General features: G+C 34.3%; 1 protein-coding gene across 1 annotated transcript in view; it reads right to left on the reverse strand.

The window, feature by feature from the left end:
- Positions 1 to 769: 769 nt before the first annotated feature.
- The window catches only part of LOC144432817 (Fanconi anemia group D2 protein-like), a 66,319-nt gene continuing 46,883 nt past the window's right edge, over positions 770 to 20,205 (reverse strand). Inside the window, exons 26-37 of the mRNA XM_078121103.1 lie at positions 11,932 to 12,048; positions 11,209 to 11,337; positions 9,676 to 9,794; positions 8,225 to 8,338; positions 6,381 to 6,508; positions 4,974 to 5,073; positions 4,392 to 4,514; positions 3,269 to 3,473; positions 2,389 to 2,538; positions 1,927 to 2,073; positions 1,431 to 1,523; positions 770 to 962 (exon numbers count right to left, since the gene is read on the reverse strand). Coding sequence (XP_077977229.1) covers positions 879 to 962; positions 1,431 to 1,523; positions 1,927 to 2,073; positions 2,389 to 2,538; positions 3,269 to 3,473; positions 4,392 to 4,514; positions 4,974 to 5,073; positions 6,381 to 6,508; positions 8,225 to 8,338; positions 9,676 to 9,794; positions 11,209 to 11,337; positions 11,932 to 12,048 — 1,509 coding nt within the window. The 3' untranslated portion in view covers positions 770 to 878. The remainder of the gene's footprint in view (positions 963 to 1,430; positions 1,524 to 1,926; positions 2,074 to 2,388; positions 2,539 to 3,268; positions 3,474 to 4,391; positions 4,515 to 4,973; positions 5,074 to 6,380; positions 6,509 to 8,224; positions 8,339 to 9,675; positions 9,795 to 11,208; positions 11,338 to 11,931; positions 12,049 to 20,205) is intronic.

Genomic DNA, 20,205 nt, shown 5'->3' on the forward strand with positions numbered 1-20,205 from the left:
TTCTTTTCATAGTACATGGCAGTGTTTGAATTGTCTTTCACAAATTAAAGTGTTTTGAGGTGGGAAATTTGGAACAAAAAATTACTAATGACAAACACACTGAGATTACAATACTGCTTCTGTAAAGTACTAGATACAAAACTGTTATCAAATGGTGGAATGTAATACAAGTCTCTCTACTTCCAACATGCCTTGACAAGTGTTATCAAATCCAATTCATCTGTTTACTTTCCTTGTTTGTAACTGGTTTCGTTCGTCCACTGTCTGATGTCGGCAGATGTATAACATGGATTCGTTTATGAAGGATATTTATTAGTATCACCTATTCCTGTTGTTGTTGTTATAAATTGTTAGTTTGGATGATTGAAATTACTATGATAAATATAGGTTATTGGTTGTCGTTTCTAAATATTGAAATACAAGACAGGCATGCAAGGGATATAAACACAACTGTGATTCAGTAAAATACTAGAGTTTGCAATCAATCACTCAAGTCAGTTTCCATGTGAAAAGTACCAATGAGACATTAAGTAGTCACAGCGCCATCTAGTGGTCATTTGGAAATGACTGAGGACCTTGAGTCATCGAAAGCTAAATTATATTTTAATACTGTGATTTCATTTATAAACAAATAATTTTGACTAATAGTGTATATGTTTGATGATATTTGTTGTAAATACAAATTGACCTAATATTAAAACGTCTACCATAAACCTTGGAGTATCTCCAGGATCTAACCTTTTACTCACAACTCGTAAAATAGTTGCTTACTTATTTCACCTCACTCATCAATCTCTGTACAATTACAGGGAACCTGGAGATCGTGATCAGTACAGTACAGTACAGTCTAACATTCTTTTCACTATTTCCTCAGTTCTTCAGTAAATTTCACTGAGTTCATTTTCTCCATCAGGTTGCTGCATATCAGTCTCATTGCTAGCTACACTTTCTTCATCCATTGCCTGACAGAGAATACATACAAGTGAAACTATGCTTACTAAATTACCTGTGTGATTTTAAACACGACTGAACTAAACTGTTAAAACAGAAAATAATCTGGTATCATCATTCCTAGAAAACTGAGAGATCAACATTAAACTTTCAGAAAGTTTTTTGAGTTTTCAAAATGTCAATGAATAGAGAGAAATGAAATATAGCAATCACATGTCTTCAATTTTGTCATCACTAATTCACTGCTTATATATTTTTTCTTTATCAAAATAGTAATATTTCACTATTAGTATTGAGAAACATTGAACTGAAGTTGCGATGTATATTGAATGGCTGCTGGCAGGACAAATTGTATGGGTTGGGGTTTGGGGGTGTGCCAGGTTGGATCGGGACATTATATCATTTGAGTTGTTCAACACACATGGGATTGGGAATTGACAAGTGACCGATATCAAATATAAACAATGAGCAAGACTTACAACATCACTATCTTCATCATCATCTGGAAGTTCCTCATCCTCCTCTTCATCATCACCATCTGTTCTGCCCACTTGAGATAAAATTTCCTCACCCTAGTGGAAAGTTATATTTTATTTATCCATTTATTAACAAATCATTGCACAGACATAGCCCAATAATGATGAGTATTCAGGGATCGAAAACTGTACACACAGCAACACAGTGTCATAATATTTATAAACAGAACAAAACATGATGCAAAATAATGAGACATGACTGAGGATATAAGGTGGTATGTATACAAAGCAGTCAGTACAGTTTGAGTCATGAAATGTAAAATATACTTTATAGATTAGATATTCCTTCATGCTGTATTTTTGAAATGTTGCTGATAGTGCAATTGGTCATTCTCTTCCTACTTATCGTATAAATTCTATTAAAAACTTAGAAAAGCTGGGAAAAATTATCAGAAAGTTACATACTATATGGGAATACAAAGAAGGTTGTATATCTAACCTTCAAGTCTCTATTTTTCAGATTACCTATCCAGAAAGCTTCATGACATTTATGTAATGCCAGCATAGCTTTGACTCTGTAGACAAAGATCTCAAGACACTTCTTGAGTGGTGGCACATGATTTGTCAGAGATACATCTTTCAATACCTGCAATAAAAATCATACAATATCCCCATTTTTGTTGTTAGAATTATAAAAAGGTAGGTAGAGTGCATGGATTCATAACAGCTGAACACATATGAATAATAGACTAAAATTGTACCATATCATACTTTCTGACTGAATACTAAAGACTTTAGTGTTGCCATCTAGCCATCAACCATTTTTTTCCCTCCACATCAGGCCACAGTGGTCATGTATTTCTAGAAAATGTTTACCATAGCCAAAATTAGGCTTAGTTGGGTCATGAGAAATGGATAAAAAGCCTGTCACCCTGATTCCATGTAGAGACTTGTTAGCTACCTTGGAATGGCTACACATATGTTGCAGTGCTCTTGTACTTTGTTGTAAGTTCTTCAGCAAACCCTGGACATCTTCTCTGTGGTGTCTAAAGATGTTATCCAACATTGGCATACCCAAACGTACAAATACTTCCAGAAACATTCTGCCATACTAAAATAGAAAAGGAAAAATAAATTTCACAGGATCTGAATCATTTAGACGATTGGATAGATTAACCCTTCAATGACTTGGTTTCTGTTAAATTCTATGTAAATACACCCTAAATATAGGGTGTCAGGTTTTAAAGGGTTAAATCAGTTTCTGGCATTGCTAAACATACAGATACAAACTACACATAGGTGACAATTTCTACTGACTGTTGTTCATCCTGTAACCACTACCAGAAACTAAAAAAGCCATTAAAGGAGTACCAAAATATAAGAGTACAGTGCTCCAGTTTTGGACATAAAAGTTTTTCTACACAACATGATTTAAGACAAAGTTAGCACAGTATTTTGACTGTAAAGACTGCAACCTGCTTTGTGCTGTGAAACCCTTGGAAATGATAATATTTCAAACTTCAAAGTACTCAACAATCATAGCCCTCGCATGGCTTGATACCAGCTTACAAAGAGTGCTCCAAGTGGCCAAACTATACATTCTTTTGTTTTTTTTGTCTGATAATCAGAATTATTTTAGAGACATACAGATACTGTCTCTCGTACACATATATTCCCTCACACACTCATACACACACACACTCCCTCTCTTGTTTGAATGCATACTACACCCCCCCCCAGTGTTTCTATCAAACAACTGTCCAAATTAACTGTTATCAGTATACTCTATTTATTGTAAGATTTCAAAAACTTGACTTTTCTTGTCTTAACTGTTTGCTAACCTTTAGGATGGAGTTTAGATTGGTTCTAGCATCAAACACTTTGATAAGGTTCACCATGATATGAAGTATTTTGATGGCCATGTTCCATCGTATTAATCTTTGAACTTTGACCTGGTCAGAATCCGATGATTTAACTACAGGAAACTTCTTGACAATGTCTACCAATTCACTCAACATCAACCGATAGAAACTAGGGAAGGAATTTCTATAATGGAGAAGAAATGAACTGTCACACATCTTTTCATATTTTAATAGTAAAGACGATAACAACAAAATACTATAAGCTGGAATGTACACATTGATAGTCGAAACGAGACAGGCTTATGTTGTGTTTTCAATGCTCTAATCATAGACCTTAGAGGGGACCCACTCAAAGATCTATGCTCTAATACCTGACTTATCAATTCAAGTCTGCTTTGTCATGTACTTGATAAGGTCAGGATATGAAACGATTTGCATACTGGTACGATAGTATGATGATAACAAACGATGGAATTAGTTTGGTGTCTGCTACTTTGTCAAATGATAGTACGATTTAACCTGCTTCTAAAATTGTGTTATCTTCTATCAAATACTCCTTGTTAACTTAATGTAGAATACATTAACTAATATCAAATTTGGCTGCTGATGTCAAACACAGTTTCACAGCCTGCAGTAGGGATGCCTCTTGTATGGTGACCCTATTACTTTTTATATTCCTCATTTGAATAAAACCTTTAATGGTCTGCTTATTTAGGGAAAAGAAAAAAGTAAATGTGTGTGTGTGTGCATGTTTGTATTAATGTTTTTAAGTTATAATCATATGTTTACATGCAACAGTCTGAATGCCATAGAAATGATAGTTAGTCAGAAGGATACTTTGTACCTTTATACAGATCTGGAAATATTCTTTAATCAAACCCAGTCAACACTAGGCAGGTTTGAACCCAGACTGCATTCACTGTGGTAAGAGGCACACAAGCTAACTCAACAACATGATGGCCAGGAAATGTTGCAGAAATGTACAAATGAACAAAATGGCAGACAGTAGGACAAATGAAACCTGTCTTCAATTCTAAATGCTTTGTGAGACATTGTACTATTTCAAATCTAATTATTGTGGTTATATCTAGACATAACATACCTGGCTAGGGTTGGGAATGTTTCTGAACATCCGTTTTTATCAGCATTTATAAGTTCTGGTACTCCAACTGTTGCTATGTTTTCAATAGCAGCCAATACATCATCTGAGTAGGAGAAATAGATCCTACAAAGGGAGATAACAAAGCTGTCACTTTCTTAGTTTTCAGGAATGTCCCTTGTTACCTTCCTGAGGGAGAAAACTGCCTTTACTTGTACTCGGAGAAGAACAAAGCCTGGGATCTGACTTGCATTAAACATTTAACTTTGCTCTTTTAGATATTGTCCCCATAAAAATTTTATACCTATAATCCTTTGCATAATTAGGTTGAAATGACCTTGGATTCAAAGGAATCATCATGTCGGCTGTTGTCTGTCATTTTCAGAGTTATCATTTCGTCATCGTTTTAAAATCATAATGTATAATTTTAGAGTCTTTGTTCATCAAATCAACATTTGTAAGCCTTCTTGGGTCATTTTTATTTGAAAAGAATTAGTTTCTAAGTTGTTTTTTTTCATGAATATTCTGAAGTCTTCTGAGGTGCCTGCTGAATTAATGACGTAGTAAACATAGACTTAAACTTACTTGAGTAGAACTTGTATATTTTCATTGTACTTTGATCCCTTTTCTTTCTGTCCATCTGTAGCAACCCATTCACGTTTTAGAAAAGATTCTGATAAAGCAGCTATAAAAGAAAAAAGAAAAAAACAAGGTGCAGACAGCACGACAACATTCCTTTTATTGTAAATGACATACGATTACTTTGCAAAGGTTTTGAAACTATTTGCGTCATAAGAAGATTAGTCACAGGTTAAATCCTGGGACCTTTTTATCTATCCCAAAGCAGTAATAACTGGAATAAACCCTGCTTTTCAGTTCTCAAGAAACTGAAACAAAAGTCTATTACACAATGTTGAGTTCAAGAAACTGAAATAAAGTCTATTACACAATGTTGAGTTCAAGAAACTGAAATAAAGTCTACCACACAATGTTGAGTTCAAGAAACTGAAATAAAGTCTATCACACAATGTTGAGTTCAAGAAACTGAAATAAAGTCTATCACACAATGTTGAGTTCAAGAAACTGAAATAAAATCTACCACACAATGTTGCCTTCAAGAAACTGAAATTAAAGTCTATTATGAAATGTTGAAATAAAGTCTATTACACAATGTTGAGTTCAAGAAACTGAAATAAAGTCTATTACACAATGTTGAAATAAAGTCTACCACACAATGTTGACTTCAAGAGACACTTTTAATGAGCTGTAAAGTGTATGCATACTATTTCAAACACACATTTCCTTTAATACTAAACTCCATTTAATAGGTGGCCATGTTCTCTCTAATTTTTTTGAAGTGCTAATTTAGAAATGAAGAATATATGTGGTAATGGAAAATGGTAGACATGTTGCCCTGTTGAAGCAATTTTCAACACTATTATATAGCTACTTTTAGCCATAGAAAGAAAATAATACCTGTATGACGGGGTCAAAGTAATATTTCTGACCCTGTATCTTTAAGTTATAATTTCCACTGGCTGTGAAAGTAGACAATATATCTACTCTACTAGCACTGAGTGCACAACTACAGTATATCTCAGAAGGAACACTGATGTATAGTATTTATTATACCCTGAACGAGCCAAGTTGAACCAAAAATATAAAAATATAAAATATAAAATATATACGTGACAACAATGCGAGTCTATTTCATGACAACGCATGCTTATGACACTGGTTCTGCTGTGTTTGAAATATGAATCAAAATGTTCAAAATTGCCACTACTTTCCCCAATTTTTCCTTGATATTACTGTTGCTGGTACCATGGTATCATTATGTTATTCTTGAATATTTTTCTTCATTCAGCCGGTAAATACCCATGACCCAAGCGTTGTCACTACAAATGCTAGGCAAAGCCCCCTTAGGTCACTTGTATTTTCCTTGGCTGAATGAGGAAACACATTTGGGGTTTAATAGCTAACTAAACTTACCTAATTTTTGGTTGAATTCTTCCGTATCACTTCTCTCACTCAATGCAACTAACAACTTGGTCAGAATCACTGCACTGTTGATGTTGGTTACAGTAGAGGAAAAGTTCTCCAAATATTGAATGGACTGTCTGATATCCATCACAGAAAGTAAATGAACAAGATGAGCAAACTCAAAGAGTTATCATTACTGAATTCATGTATACAGATACAAGACAGACAGACAGACAAATAGACAATGACAGACAGGCAGACAAACAAACAGACAGACAAATAGACAGAGACAGACAGACAGACAGACAGACAGACAGACAGACAGACAGACAGACACAGGGCTCAAAATTAACAGTAGTCCCATGCCCACAGATTACCAATTCTTGTCATGGGGCTACCATAGTTTGCAGCTGATAGCCCATTCAGGCTACCACTGATTACGTGATGAAGGTGGAAGATTGATAGACATGAAAGTATTTTAATGGGACTACAGGTCACAATACTTGGGCTAACAATTTCTGAAATTGGTAGCCCACTAGAACTACCAAAGAAAAAAGTTAATTTCGAGCCCTGAGACACACAGACAAACAGACAAAGAAGCTATCAAAATACGTAACAATCATATAACACCTCTCTTTGTTTTGATATTGATAACATTTGACAGACAGACAAAGAAGCTATCAAAATACAAGCATTATATGACATTACGAATTGCATAATACTAGTATCCCTCTTTGTTTTTGACGACATGGCATTTAAATATTGATAACATTCGAAATATACATATATTAACTTTTTTTTCAACTAATACATGTAATACATATTTGTGGAATGTACATGGCAAACTGTGTAAAGGTTGTAAGAATGACTAGTCATAGAACTGTTATAGTTTGAAATAAAAGCTTCTACTCAAACAATAAGGAATGTGGAAAATAAATCAGAAAATTGATCAATTTTTTTCTGCCACCTCACAATAGTCTGCTTATAGATATATTTAAACACTGCCATCTTTAAAGACACTGAGATTTGAAAAAACAATTCCATTTTCACTGAATTACAGTCATTTGAGTGAAATTATCAAAACCATGCAAATTCATTTCTACTGTCAACTTTACAAGTGTAATTTAACTATTTCAATAGCAAAGACCAAGCAACCTTTATGACCTGTGCTTACTAATTCATATCTCTTACTGTCCCAAACTGCGCTTACTAATTCAGATCTCTTTAACACTGCCCAAAACAAGACGAGGTAATATCAGTGCAGACTTGGATATCGGAGACATATTCTCCAACATATAATAATACTCAGTATCCCCCCCCCCCCCCGTACCTGTGATAGCATGTCAAAATAGAACATGATCAACTTATTTCCCATGCATATAGTATAACTGCCAGTGCATCTAATACGTTTGTCTCCAATTCAGTTAATTCTCTCTCTGTTTTGAGAAGAAAGGCGGCATTTAGGTTTATGCTACGTCTTTTTGACAGCCAAAATGTTCTGATTAATCGTGTTATTACTTGTGATGTACGGTTCTGTGGGCTTCAGACCCACTGGTTGAAGATTTTACATTGATTTTTTTTTTCTTTTAAAATAATACCTGTTGTAATATTTTCTGTTTGTATTTGTCTGTTATGTAAAAATTATGCTGTCTTGTGGTATATTTTTGTCCTTCTCTGGACCATGGGTCTGTAATAAAGTTTAAATAATAATAATAATAACATGTGAGGTGTGGAACCAAGATGCCAACCTAGAAACTGAATGATTCTTATTTCTCTGACTCACCTAGGTGGTAAAATTCTTCTAGTTCAGTGGATGACAATTGACAGTAAAGAACAGAGACAATTTGACTTACTTAAGTAGTTCTTGATATGTAGTTTGTGAAGCGCCTGTCACTTTGATCCTGCAGGTCAATACCCCCAATGCTGTCTTCAATAATCCTTTATTTTCACTCATCACAAAACCACTCCTGAAAGTTGATAAAAACACCATTTAAACTCATACTTTCTTTTTAAAAAAATCTGTTAGAGACTTTATCTCATCATTCCAACCCACCCACATCTTGGTGATAATTCCTTGATATTTGAAAAGGTCAACTTGGTTTGTCGAGTGTAGTGGACAATGCTACTTTGTCAAACTTTCCCACTGTATGTTATTTTGCATAATTTACATTAAAAACTTGTATGATTAAAAGAAGCGAATTGATTTGGGTACAGATACACAAAATATGATAAGATTACTATATTTTAGGATGAGATGAGTGACTTTTTTTTTAAAATGACTGACTGACTGACTGACTGATCCACCATTTTCAAGGTCTTTACAACAGAAGCAAGTGAAAACAAAACTAAACATTACATCTATACAGCTGGGAACATATTTCACTTCCGTTCCTTGCTAGTGTCAATGTCTTTTTTTCTCTTATTTCCATTTTGTTTTGTTGTTGGACATCAATAATTCTAATCAATAATAGCAAAATATAATAATCAATAATAGCAAAATATGCTTGCACAACAGGTTTTGACAAGACTCTCAATTAGGCCTGGCACAGTATTAATTAGCATTATCATGGTGATTTCTTAAATCACCATGATAATTAGACTGGCACCAGTGCAGTCATTTGGGAGATTTTGTTTTTGTCACACAATCTTCAAATGCTTTGAATTTGTTATTCATTTCAAATTTTGTGAGGAAAAGTGTTTTTTTTTAAAAAAAATTCCCAGTTACTAATAGTCTCCCAAGTGTTCACCTGACTGTTTGCAATCACTCACTCAGATTGTTATTTCACACAAAAAAACAAAATTGTGCTTTGGAAAATGCATTCAAATAAAGAGAAAAAAGCACTGAGACTTGAGCATGTCTTCAAGAGTCATGATATCTTAGGTAGGATGTTTCTGTCTCAATGCTGGATGGTACATGGTAGTCATACACTCTGATTTTAAACAATTTTAATACATCAACAGGACATTACAGAAGCCCCTCCTTCCAAATGAACATGCCATATGTGTCTTTAGCAAGGTAGTTACTCAGTCACATGATGGCATCCGATAAACATGTGACCCTACATCATGTGTCTTTTGCATGGTTTTCAGGCACCAATCTGCCCCATGAAAACCCCTATGTGTAAATTTGCAAGGGTTTAAAGCATCATTCAATACTATCAACACTCCACGTGTCCCAAGCCAGGCCAGTTTTACAGTGAGTTGTCAGTACACTGTACATGTTTATAATCACACAGATACCGAACCTTCCTCACAAAGAAGATAATTCCTTTGAAAAGCATTAGTATAACTGTATTAACCATACCATGAGAAAAGAGACATGAGTGCTCGTAGTAAAAGTTGAAAACATCGTGCCATCAGCTGGGCTTCTTCTGTATGCATTCCAGGACCATCCACCAAACCATCATTGTCAGCTATTAAGGCCTGTCAAATCAAATCATATCAAATCAATCAAATCAATTCAAATCAAAGCATATCATTTAAAATATCCAACTTACAAATTTTTTAAAATTAGATTTAGTCTGATAGTTAAAGCAATCACCAAACATCTTAATTTAAATTTTTTTTAAATTAGAAATTAAAGTCGCGTTGGGGTTCAGCTGTGCTACAAAATCCTAGCCAGTAATTAAACATGCTCAAACACAATATCCCTTAATTGCATTGGGCATCAATAGAATCAAAATGTCGGGATCTGTACAAATTCCTTCACAGAGACAGGAACTTTAGATCAGTATTCAAACACAGAAATCCACACTTAGATCAACCATCCTGTTGAATTTAGGGCAGAGTTCAGCACTTCACTCGGACATGTCATTTCAATATGTATTAATTGTATCAAATGTATAAATAGCCAATGGCTGGTTTTTTCCCCAAATACCTAGCAGCACATAAATTGATACTATTGTAAAAACATTTTAATTCATTGTTATATTTTATTGTTAGTTTGATATGTAGGAATCTGTTGTAAGTTATGCTGGCTAGAACTATGATGAATAATGGTGTAAAAATTATAGATATCAGTCCATAAAATTAGTAAAATAAAAAATGTTTTGAGTTATATAATACCCTGTCGATGACTGTGTATACAAGACACTGGTCAATTGTGAAAAGAACAAAGTACTTTGAATAGTATGAATATATGGTAACATACACGTTGAAAAATCTAAAGCGCCATGTGCACCAAACATGAAGCCCAAACACACACACACCTAAAATATAATAGTACAGCTATATAGGTATATAGGTTGTAGCATAGACAGTGTCGGTATATAGGGTATAGGTATATACAGTTAGCTGGTAGCGAATCCTGTACATGGCATCATTCATTACATTGGGCTCTCACAATCTGAGGCAGAAAATAATTTCCTCTTCCTTCAGCCTTCTGACTTTTCCCTTAAAGGATGACTTACAATGGAAGTGAACTAACTGTTGTAAAACTCTGATGCTTGAAGGCCTTTTTTGTTTGCATCTACCTTTTGATTACTAGTAATTTTACTTTAGGGGTATGTCAATCTGCTGATCAAGGAGAAAGCTCAAGTTGCTTTATTGGCTGCATTTTCACATCTTGTGTGTTTGTCCTTTATGTTCTACTTTTATCTGTTGTTTATCCACCGGATGGCAATGAGGAAGAGGGTCACATATTAGTTAAACAAGAAAGAATGTTAAGGACATACAAGCACAGTACTCTTTAGACATGAAATATAAAACAAATTGAGCCTTCTACTTAATCAGATTGAGTGATATGTGAGTAGGAAATATAAATAATTGCATTCAGTGATTTTTATCGTTTCATTATGCATTCATGTTTAATCCACATGATTACAAAACAATAATTTACCTGAAAGAATCCACTGGCACTTTCTAAATGATCACACATAGAAGGTAATAACTTGACTGCTCTCTTTGCAATCTCTACTGGACTATGATGATCCAGGTGAGAAAATCCTGTGTTCTTGTCTCCTTTTGTCTTGAGTGTTTGCAGGATGAGGGAAAAGCCATGGGATGGAGACACAATAAATGAAGGAAGATAAAGAATGTAATTCATCAAATCAAATACACATTCAATTAAAAAATATAATTTTCCCCATATATATACATGTAGTATTGCCATTTCAGAAATTTCTCGCCATCTGCAATTAAACTTGAAAAAACCATGGTTCACATTTAGAGGGCAATATCAAGAATAGTTTTCTTGCATATACATATGTGTACATGTTAATTAGCTAATTTGCATATTATATGTCGATACTTTCTGTAAAAGTCATTCACCTCAAGGTATTTGAAATGACATGGACATTACCTTCAGAATGAACTAATTAGCTGATTTGCATATCATATTACATCAACATATATTCAACATTTCTGTACTTGAAATTCATATTACCTTCAGAATTAATGTACAAACTAGCTCATATTACATCAAATTAGACTCAACATTTCTGTAGTTGAAACGACAGGGATATCACCGCCAGAATAAACTTACTAATTAGGCTGATTTGCATATCATATTACAATAAATCATAACCCACATTTTCTGTACTTGAAATGGCAGGGACCTTACCTTCAGAAAAGTTCTCCGTTTTGAAGCTGATGCTATCAAAACATGGTCCAGTTTCTTAGTCAAGTCTTCCAGTAAGAATTCCAGCTGAGGTGGTTGGATTTGTAACACAGTGGTTTCCTACAATAGACAGAATGAAGGATTCCTTTCATGTACATATCATTGACAACTAATAGATTTCTTTATCGTTTGGATAATGAACGAACAAATAATGTATATTTACAATGTAAGATCTGTATTTTCTGCAGCAAAAATTATCATAGCAATAAAAAGATAGAGCATTGATTGGACAGTGAAGTGGGGGTGGTTGAAGGTGGGGGCAAAGATGTGGCAATGGGGGGGGGGATAGGGTAAAGATGTGGCAGTGAGGGGAGGAAAGATGGGGCAAAGAAGTGGCAGTGATGGGAAGTAAAGGGTGGGGCAAAGATGTACAAATGGGAGGGGCAGTAAGGAAAGGCATGTCAGCAATAGCTTTTTACCTCATGCTAGGGGGTCCAAATAGAACAAGAAGGTCGACTTATATTCACATAGTGCCTATAGTAATGCATGTGAAACACGTGGAACAGAAGTTATGGTGTTGACCAGGAGCTCGAATGATCATTACATGTATTTTTTATTACGCACCTCGGCAGATTTTAACCAGATTGGGGTTTGGTTGACGTTGGGTGGGGGGAATAATTACAGTTTGTGTAAGTGGTACATAACAAACAGAAAGGAGCTTTTTTAATATTAAACAGCCACAGGGCATGTACATATTATTGTATTGTTATATATGGGTTAAAGCTATGTATAGAAATGACAACAACCTTTAAAAAAAACCTACACGTAACATGTTATGAATGAATACTTTCTTTCATGTTTAGCTCTTAAAGCTAAATCTGTTACTGATGTAAGAAATAAATCAGCCTCATTCAAATCACTTTTTACTAGTAAATACAGACAAATTACAAAACATTACATGTGTAAAGGATAGTGTAGACATGATTAGCAATTAATTAGGTGTGAAGTCAGTATTTTATTATACTAGTATTATTATTTTATTATATATATATATTAAGAAAATTAGATTAGATTGGATTATGTTCTTTCAGTGAAGTCACACCTGAGTAACAGGTGACGTGGAGGCTTTGTATTGTACATTGGTCATTGCTCACATTTGCTAAAGTCTGGGAACCCTGGTAACAGGAAGGGGGAAATCTAGTAAATCTGGCATTGTTTCCCCATATATATAATACCATACTTTTGGTGCAGAATCCCAGTAAAATGACAGGGGTACTCAGGTAGATTTTTACCAACTTACCACCCATAACAAAAACACTGATAAAACACTGACAATTTATACAGTGTTTTTAGCTAATTTTTTGGAACCCTGGCAACAAAGGAGGAATATTTGGTAAAAAACAGTTTGAATCTCCTTTATATCATTACTATAGGCACTGCTATCTCTGTTTTAAGGGATAAACCAATATAACGGTTGTCACACAGGTTGCTGCTGCTAAGGTTGATTGGGAAGTACAGTCTCTAAAAGGTGGTGTTATATCTCTAAAAACAATGTGTAATTTCAAGCAATCATATTTATGTTAACCACATGAAAATACTTAATATACAAAATCATAGCATATTCAGTTAATACATTGTTTTAATAATATGCTCAAAAGATGTTGATATGGGCATTTGTGTGACCCAGTTATGAATAAATATGGAGAATTCTCAATTTCACGACGTACATGTCAAACAACACATTTTAAGCCCACAAATTACATTTGCCTACTAAATTATATTTTACCATAAAATGAGGCGTTTATTAAAATAAACATGGCAACTTAGACTTTGGTTGTATTTGATACCTTTTCAGTTTTAAAAGCACACAAGTCAGCTGACTGTATACAATGCAGGTTTAATGACGCCAGCCTCCCAATATTTTATACCTAAGCTACAATACAGCAGTCATTTGAACAGTCCCCCATAGACACAATTCTTCTATGCACAACAATGAGCCTGTATACCTTAAGTAAATACCGACTGATTTATTCTGACACAAAATAAGAGTTGAAGCTCTTGAAAGGGCGTCACTAATCGCAAAGTATTCACAAGTATACTTTCTTACAGCAAGAGATGTCATTCTTTATGAATTGTTTCCTAACTACGCAGGTGTGAAGCTTTGTGAAAGAGCTTCACCTCATATCCAAAATGGCAGTCAGGATATATATCCTTGTATTGTCACTTCTATTAGTGGAAATATCAACCAAAGTCTTCCCTGAATTTGACAAGTTCACAAAGAAGGGAAAGTTTGTCAGAGAGTCTCAGGAAAAACTTGCAGAGCTACAACACATAATGAAGACTTGGGAAAAAGACAGCTTAGGACATGGAGAAAAATTACAGGATATTTTGACACAAACTTTAGGGATAGAGAGTAAGATACTCTATCTCCAGGATCAATTTCAGGTAAGATTTATACTAGACTTAAGTTTCAAAATAGTTTATTGGTTTGCCGGTGTCTCATTTTCATTTTTACTGATCTCAAACACAATTGTTGTGTTTTTGACTATAAAATGGTACACCTTAATACAAAAGTGGTCATTTTACTTGTAAAAAATATAATAATTTAAACATAGCAAAGTATTAAGATACTTGAGATTATAAGAAAATCTAATTGAAAATATTTTTACTTGCATTTAATTCACGAAGTACACAGCAAACAGAGGTATTATAGAATAGTGTAATAAATTCAATGCAAGGTAGAAGTAACATATCCATATATGTTTTAAAACAACAAAAATACAGGAAAATATAGAAAATCTATGTCTTTCTCTCAAAAGCCTAGACTTTTAGATATCTGCAAAACTGTCACAATGAGACCCCCACATTTTGAACTTATTACGAGTAATACTGAAGTAAAACACTTTCTCTATGTGTTACTCTTATTTATACTATTTATAGCATTCATATCAAGTATCAAAGTATACTGTTTCAATTTTTTTATTTACAAGCCTGGCATGTGGCCTTTCTAATGTGGTCAATTAGCAAATGAAAGAGTATACTTGTACATTTGATATGGATGCTTTAAACGATTGTGGTACATTACAGAAAACGCTTTACTTTGGTGTTATGGGTTGTAATTTAGAGTAGGACCAGTTTCATGCATCTTACCACTCTAAATTAATGGCTCACCACTCCTTAAGTGTAACCATACATATAACAGATAACTTATAGAAAAGTTGTTTTTTTATCACTGTCATAAAACCGCTTGGTCTATGTTCTGCAATAGAGTTCCCCATAGAGGTTTACTGAATGATAATAAATCAACTAATAACCCCAAAAACAGTTTTTCATAGAATGTAATGAATTTATGTTTAAAGACTTTTGCTAAAAAATCTATCATGTATTTGTTTGCTTTGAGTGAAATTTATACTGCAGTTATTGACATACATATCATTGTCAATGTCATGAAGGGATCACTGTTGATAGAATTTGACAGTTGACCTGTTATAATGTAATAAATAGCTTTATAATGCTCTGTAACTCTTTTCTTGATATCATGTTTATTCCTTAGATCATCAACTAACATCAATAGGTGCCTCCAATTGAAATGTTTATATATAAGCTGAGAAGTTTGGTTCTCATAAGAATGCCAATCTTTTATTTGCTCATCAATTTGGCTATATAGTTTTAGGACAAGGGTTACTATGTTTATACAATGTAACTAGTGTAGCGCATTTACACCCTCAGACTAAGATTTTTATACCTTGCCAACATTTCAGAGTGCAGATTTGAGGCTACTTAGCATTCATTAAATTCCAATTAAACCACTCACTGTGTTTACACTAAAATCTACACATAATCATTTTTTATAGAATGGATACTGTTCATATGCCATTCTTTAAAGTTTGAGTATTATATCCTCCAATGTTTCAATTATGTGAAAAAATGTTTTTGTCTTTAATATGAATTTTCTGTATACTTCAAATTCAATATGCTTTTATAGCTTTCTATTCCTTAGTAATTCTTCTGGGAATTCGTGTGCATGAATAACAATCATACATTAAATCCTTGGTGTGTCAGAGAATATTTCCAACAACCTCTGATAAAGTTTTCATCAATGTTTACTTCTTGCCAAGCTAGTGTGTAATTTATGTGAGATGATTCTTGCAAACCAGACCTTATTTTTTAATGGACTGTGTGAGATTGATTCTAGATTCTAATACTGAAAAGTGTTTTAAAGTGTGATCTGAATGTTCAAGTTTAATACAAAACAGACAGATTTAATGGATAATTATAGTACAGGTCCAAGCACAGGGTGCTCAGGCTCATTTAGTTCTGTTTACAAATATAAACAAAACAAAATAAACATACAAGTAAACAAACAAACAAAAACAAACAAACAAGTAAACAAACAAATAAACAAAATAAACTGACAAATGAGTAGATACATACATGAGTAAACGACAACAAACCAACGAACAACCAAACACTGTCAATTTCGCCTGGTAAAAATGTGAGTTCTAAGCATATTTGTTCTAGCAAGGTGGATTTTTGACTGATCTGAAGTCAATTTATGGCATTTTTTCAGGATATGAAAATTATAATAGTACTCCTAGTACTTGATCAGTCTCAACCCTTGTCGGTTATTTCCATATGTGACCATTGGGGGGGGGGGGGGGGGGGGCAGTGTTTGGTTGTTCGTTCGTTTGTTGTCATGTATGTATCTACTCATTTGTCAGGTTATTTTGTTTGTTTGTTTGTTTGTTTACTTGTTTGTTTGTTTACTTGTATGTTTATTTTGTTTTGTTTATATTTGTAAACAGAACTAAATGAGCCTGAGCACCCTGTGGTCCAAGCCCATTCTAATAGTGATTTTAACAGACACTTTTGGCATGTCTGTTATTTTGCCCTTGAACAACACAGAGGACAGTTTCATTCTTGGTTAACAAGTTTGTGGACAGTTTCATTGTGTAAAAAGTGTACTGTGAATGGAAAGGTGTCCTGTTAAATGGAATTGAGACCAGGGTTCAAACAACTAGTATGAGAGAAGAGTGTAATTTATTTTATGAATCACAGCATTCACCACATTACCTCAATATATTGTACCAATCTGCCAAACAATTTTAGTGTTTTAAAAGTTGTTTATAACGTTAAGTCTTCCGACAAAAATCACATTTTCAAAACCTATTATTTTTGCCTATTAAGACTTAGAACAAAATGAAAGTCTTTACAGAAGACACATATCCAACACCTTTCAGTATTCAATCACACCACACTTCTAGAATGTTAATTGTACCACCGCAGTGAAAGTAATAACAAAAACACCATACAGAAAATGCCACTCCCAGTCATCAGTATATATCCCAGACTTGTTTTGGTGTTATTAGCTCAATATCCTATACCAAATCAAGACAAATGCACTTCCATGCAGTGGAATGTGTTCTAAATTTGACATTACCACCAACCATTCTGGGTGGATTTTACATGTAAACCTATGATATAAATCTTGGCTCCCCATCAGTGTGCCCTCTATTGATAGCCAAATTTTGTTGTGAGTCACGATAAAAACTGTGTGAGTCACCACATAGTAAGAGCTAGGGAACACCAAATTTTGGTGCGTCACTAGAAATTGTGTGCATCAGTGGTGCGTCAAATTGGCTTAGCAGGCACACTGCTCCCCATAAATGGAATTACCACCAACCACTCTGGGTGGATTTTACATGTAAACCTATGATGTAAATCTTGGCTACCCATAACTGAAATTACCACCAATCAATTTGGGTGGATTTTACATATTAAGATTTACATCATTGATGTAAATCTTGGCTCCCCATGACTGAAATTCAATATTGCAAACCAGAGCAGCTGATATTTCTTACACTACGAAATATCTTAACAGAGCATCTTGGACAATGATGTAAAGGAGACTGTGGTTTACGACAATGCTGACGGTAGCAAAGTACAAGTGCCTGTGTCAATGTACCAATAGAATCTTAGATTGCAGTAGAGCTGTTGGTGGTAATTTCAAATTCAAAACTTATTGGTGTTCCTGTGCTTCAAAGCACATATGCTTTGGTTTTAATGTAGAGCTATTTTAGTATTACAGTATTAACACCGGGACAAGTCTCTGGGCTAAGCCATATAATAATTTACAGTAAATGTCTGGAATGCATTTGAGAATACATGCTGATTTCCAGACACATTTGGTGTACTTGGGAGGTGAAAAAAAGTGATATAATAGCTATGCTCAGTCCCACAATGTATCAATGGTTTACAGATACAAAGATCATTGGTTCATTTCATTGTAATCAAATCTGTCTGTATGAGCAATTAACAGTAGCATGGAATCTATACTGCCAAGGTACTGACTAGGTTTGAATCTGTCCTGCTAGTGATAGTGATTATCCTGGAATATACAGATTTACTGTCCTGCTGTGCTATGTGAAACCAATCACTAAGCCCAGGGTCTTTATTTGGAGCATTGATGAGCCAAAATTCTCATCTGGGATTAGGAAAAATGGACACTTAAGTGATTTGTAGGCAATATGTTTGTCCTAAGAATGTAAAGCATCTGGCCCCTTCAAGGACTCTATGGTGTTTGTAATTTAGTTATTTACGCTGGCCTGATGATGAGAGTTTTGAGACTGCTTACAAGTTACAGTCTGTAAGAAATTGGCTAAGTCCAGTTCCAATCCAGGGTTGTTACAAGTGGATATTTATGAGCAGTCCCCATCCCCCCCCCCTTTTTTTTTTACATGATGTCACATACAATGAGAAGATGATAGTGGTCCCATGATGATGATTTCGGTCAGCTATATAAGACAGGCCTGATTCTCTTTCAGGATGTTGAAAACTCAACTTTTGAAAGATGTGAAAAGGCACATGTGAGATGTACTTGCCTTCAGAACTTTTGATCTCATTTTATGACACGAGTGATTTTAATGAGGGGATTGTAATGGCTTGAATGAAATTAGATGAGCTGCCAGGTCTTGTATTTACAGAACTGTTCAAAGATGGTTTGTGAGAGACTTTTGACTTTATATTAAACTTTAGTTACTGAGCTGTAAATGTCACTTTCAAGGTTGGTATATCTCATTTACTGCATATTACAGTAGCTTGTGATGTTAGACTTCAGACTGTGAAGTTTCATTATTGTGTATCAAGCACTCACTACAAATTGACTGTACAACTTCAGGTGATTATTAAAATATGCAAGGTGTATGATTATGATTAAGCCAATATAAGTAACAAAATATTTTTTTTTAAAAACAACACTTTTCTAGTCGTAGCTGGTGCAGGTTTAAAGTTTGACCATCATAACCATTGTAAGACTAGTGTTCACCGTGTAGATTAGTCGGTGACTGCAACATGTATTTTTTGTTTTTAGTATCTATTGTGAGGTTAGATTCATGTTTTGTTCCTGCTACCAATCATGGTCTACATTTTCTTTTTGCTTTATACATGTATACTGAGGATGTAACATGGATAAGTTTTGTTTTCATAACGCTAACATGTTTTGGCCTGTCAGCCATTGGAGTTAATCTGATTAGACATACATCAACAATCAAATTTCTTGTCCCAGTATTAAATTTTTCATTTTTCAATTATATGCATACCCTCATAATTTGCATCGCTACAAGACTTAGATATAAAGCAAAGCATTGAAATTCTCTGTCTTTGTCAATAAAAATGTAAATTTTGTGATGTTTTTTATATAGCAGCTGTGCTCAAAGCGCTCTACAATAATACCCCTGGCATGGATCTATAGTGGCACAACAGTCCTTTATTCATCTGAGTTCCCTGGGAAGAATACAACCCATTGCAGACTCTGTAAGCACACAGGATTAATGCATTCACATTTTAACTTCTATCCTACCAGGTTCCAAATTATACAGCTGGGTTGACTGGGACACAATCATGGTTAAAATCTTGCCCAAGGACTTTAGCCATTCAGAAACAAATGGCAGTGAAGGGCTTGAACCAGCAACTTGCAGATTCCAAGCTGGCACATGGCCACAGTAATGATTCGACACCATGCTCCAAATACATCATGAATGTACTTTTTCATATAAATTTGCATTGTTTACTTACTACATAAACCAGTAAAAAGCATACAGAGTGTCTTGTCAAATTTCACACAAACTGCAAAATATGACTTTAAAATAATCAAAATATTTCTCTTTCTAGTTCTTCCCACAATTAATTTGTCTTTTTGATCTGTATGTAGCCTAGCAAATACTAACATTGCAGAGTAGACTTCAAAATAGTTTGCAATATGTGTGTGGTGGATGTGTC

Source organism: Glandiceps talaboti, chromosome 1 (assembly GCF_964340395.1).
Source record: "Glandiceps talaboti chromosome 1, keGlaTala1.1, whole genome shotgun sequence".
NCBI lineage: Eukaryota > Metazoa > Hemichordata > Enteropneusta > Spengelidae > Glandiceps > Glandiceps talaboti.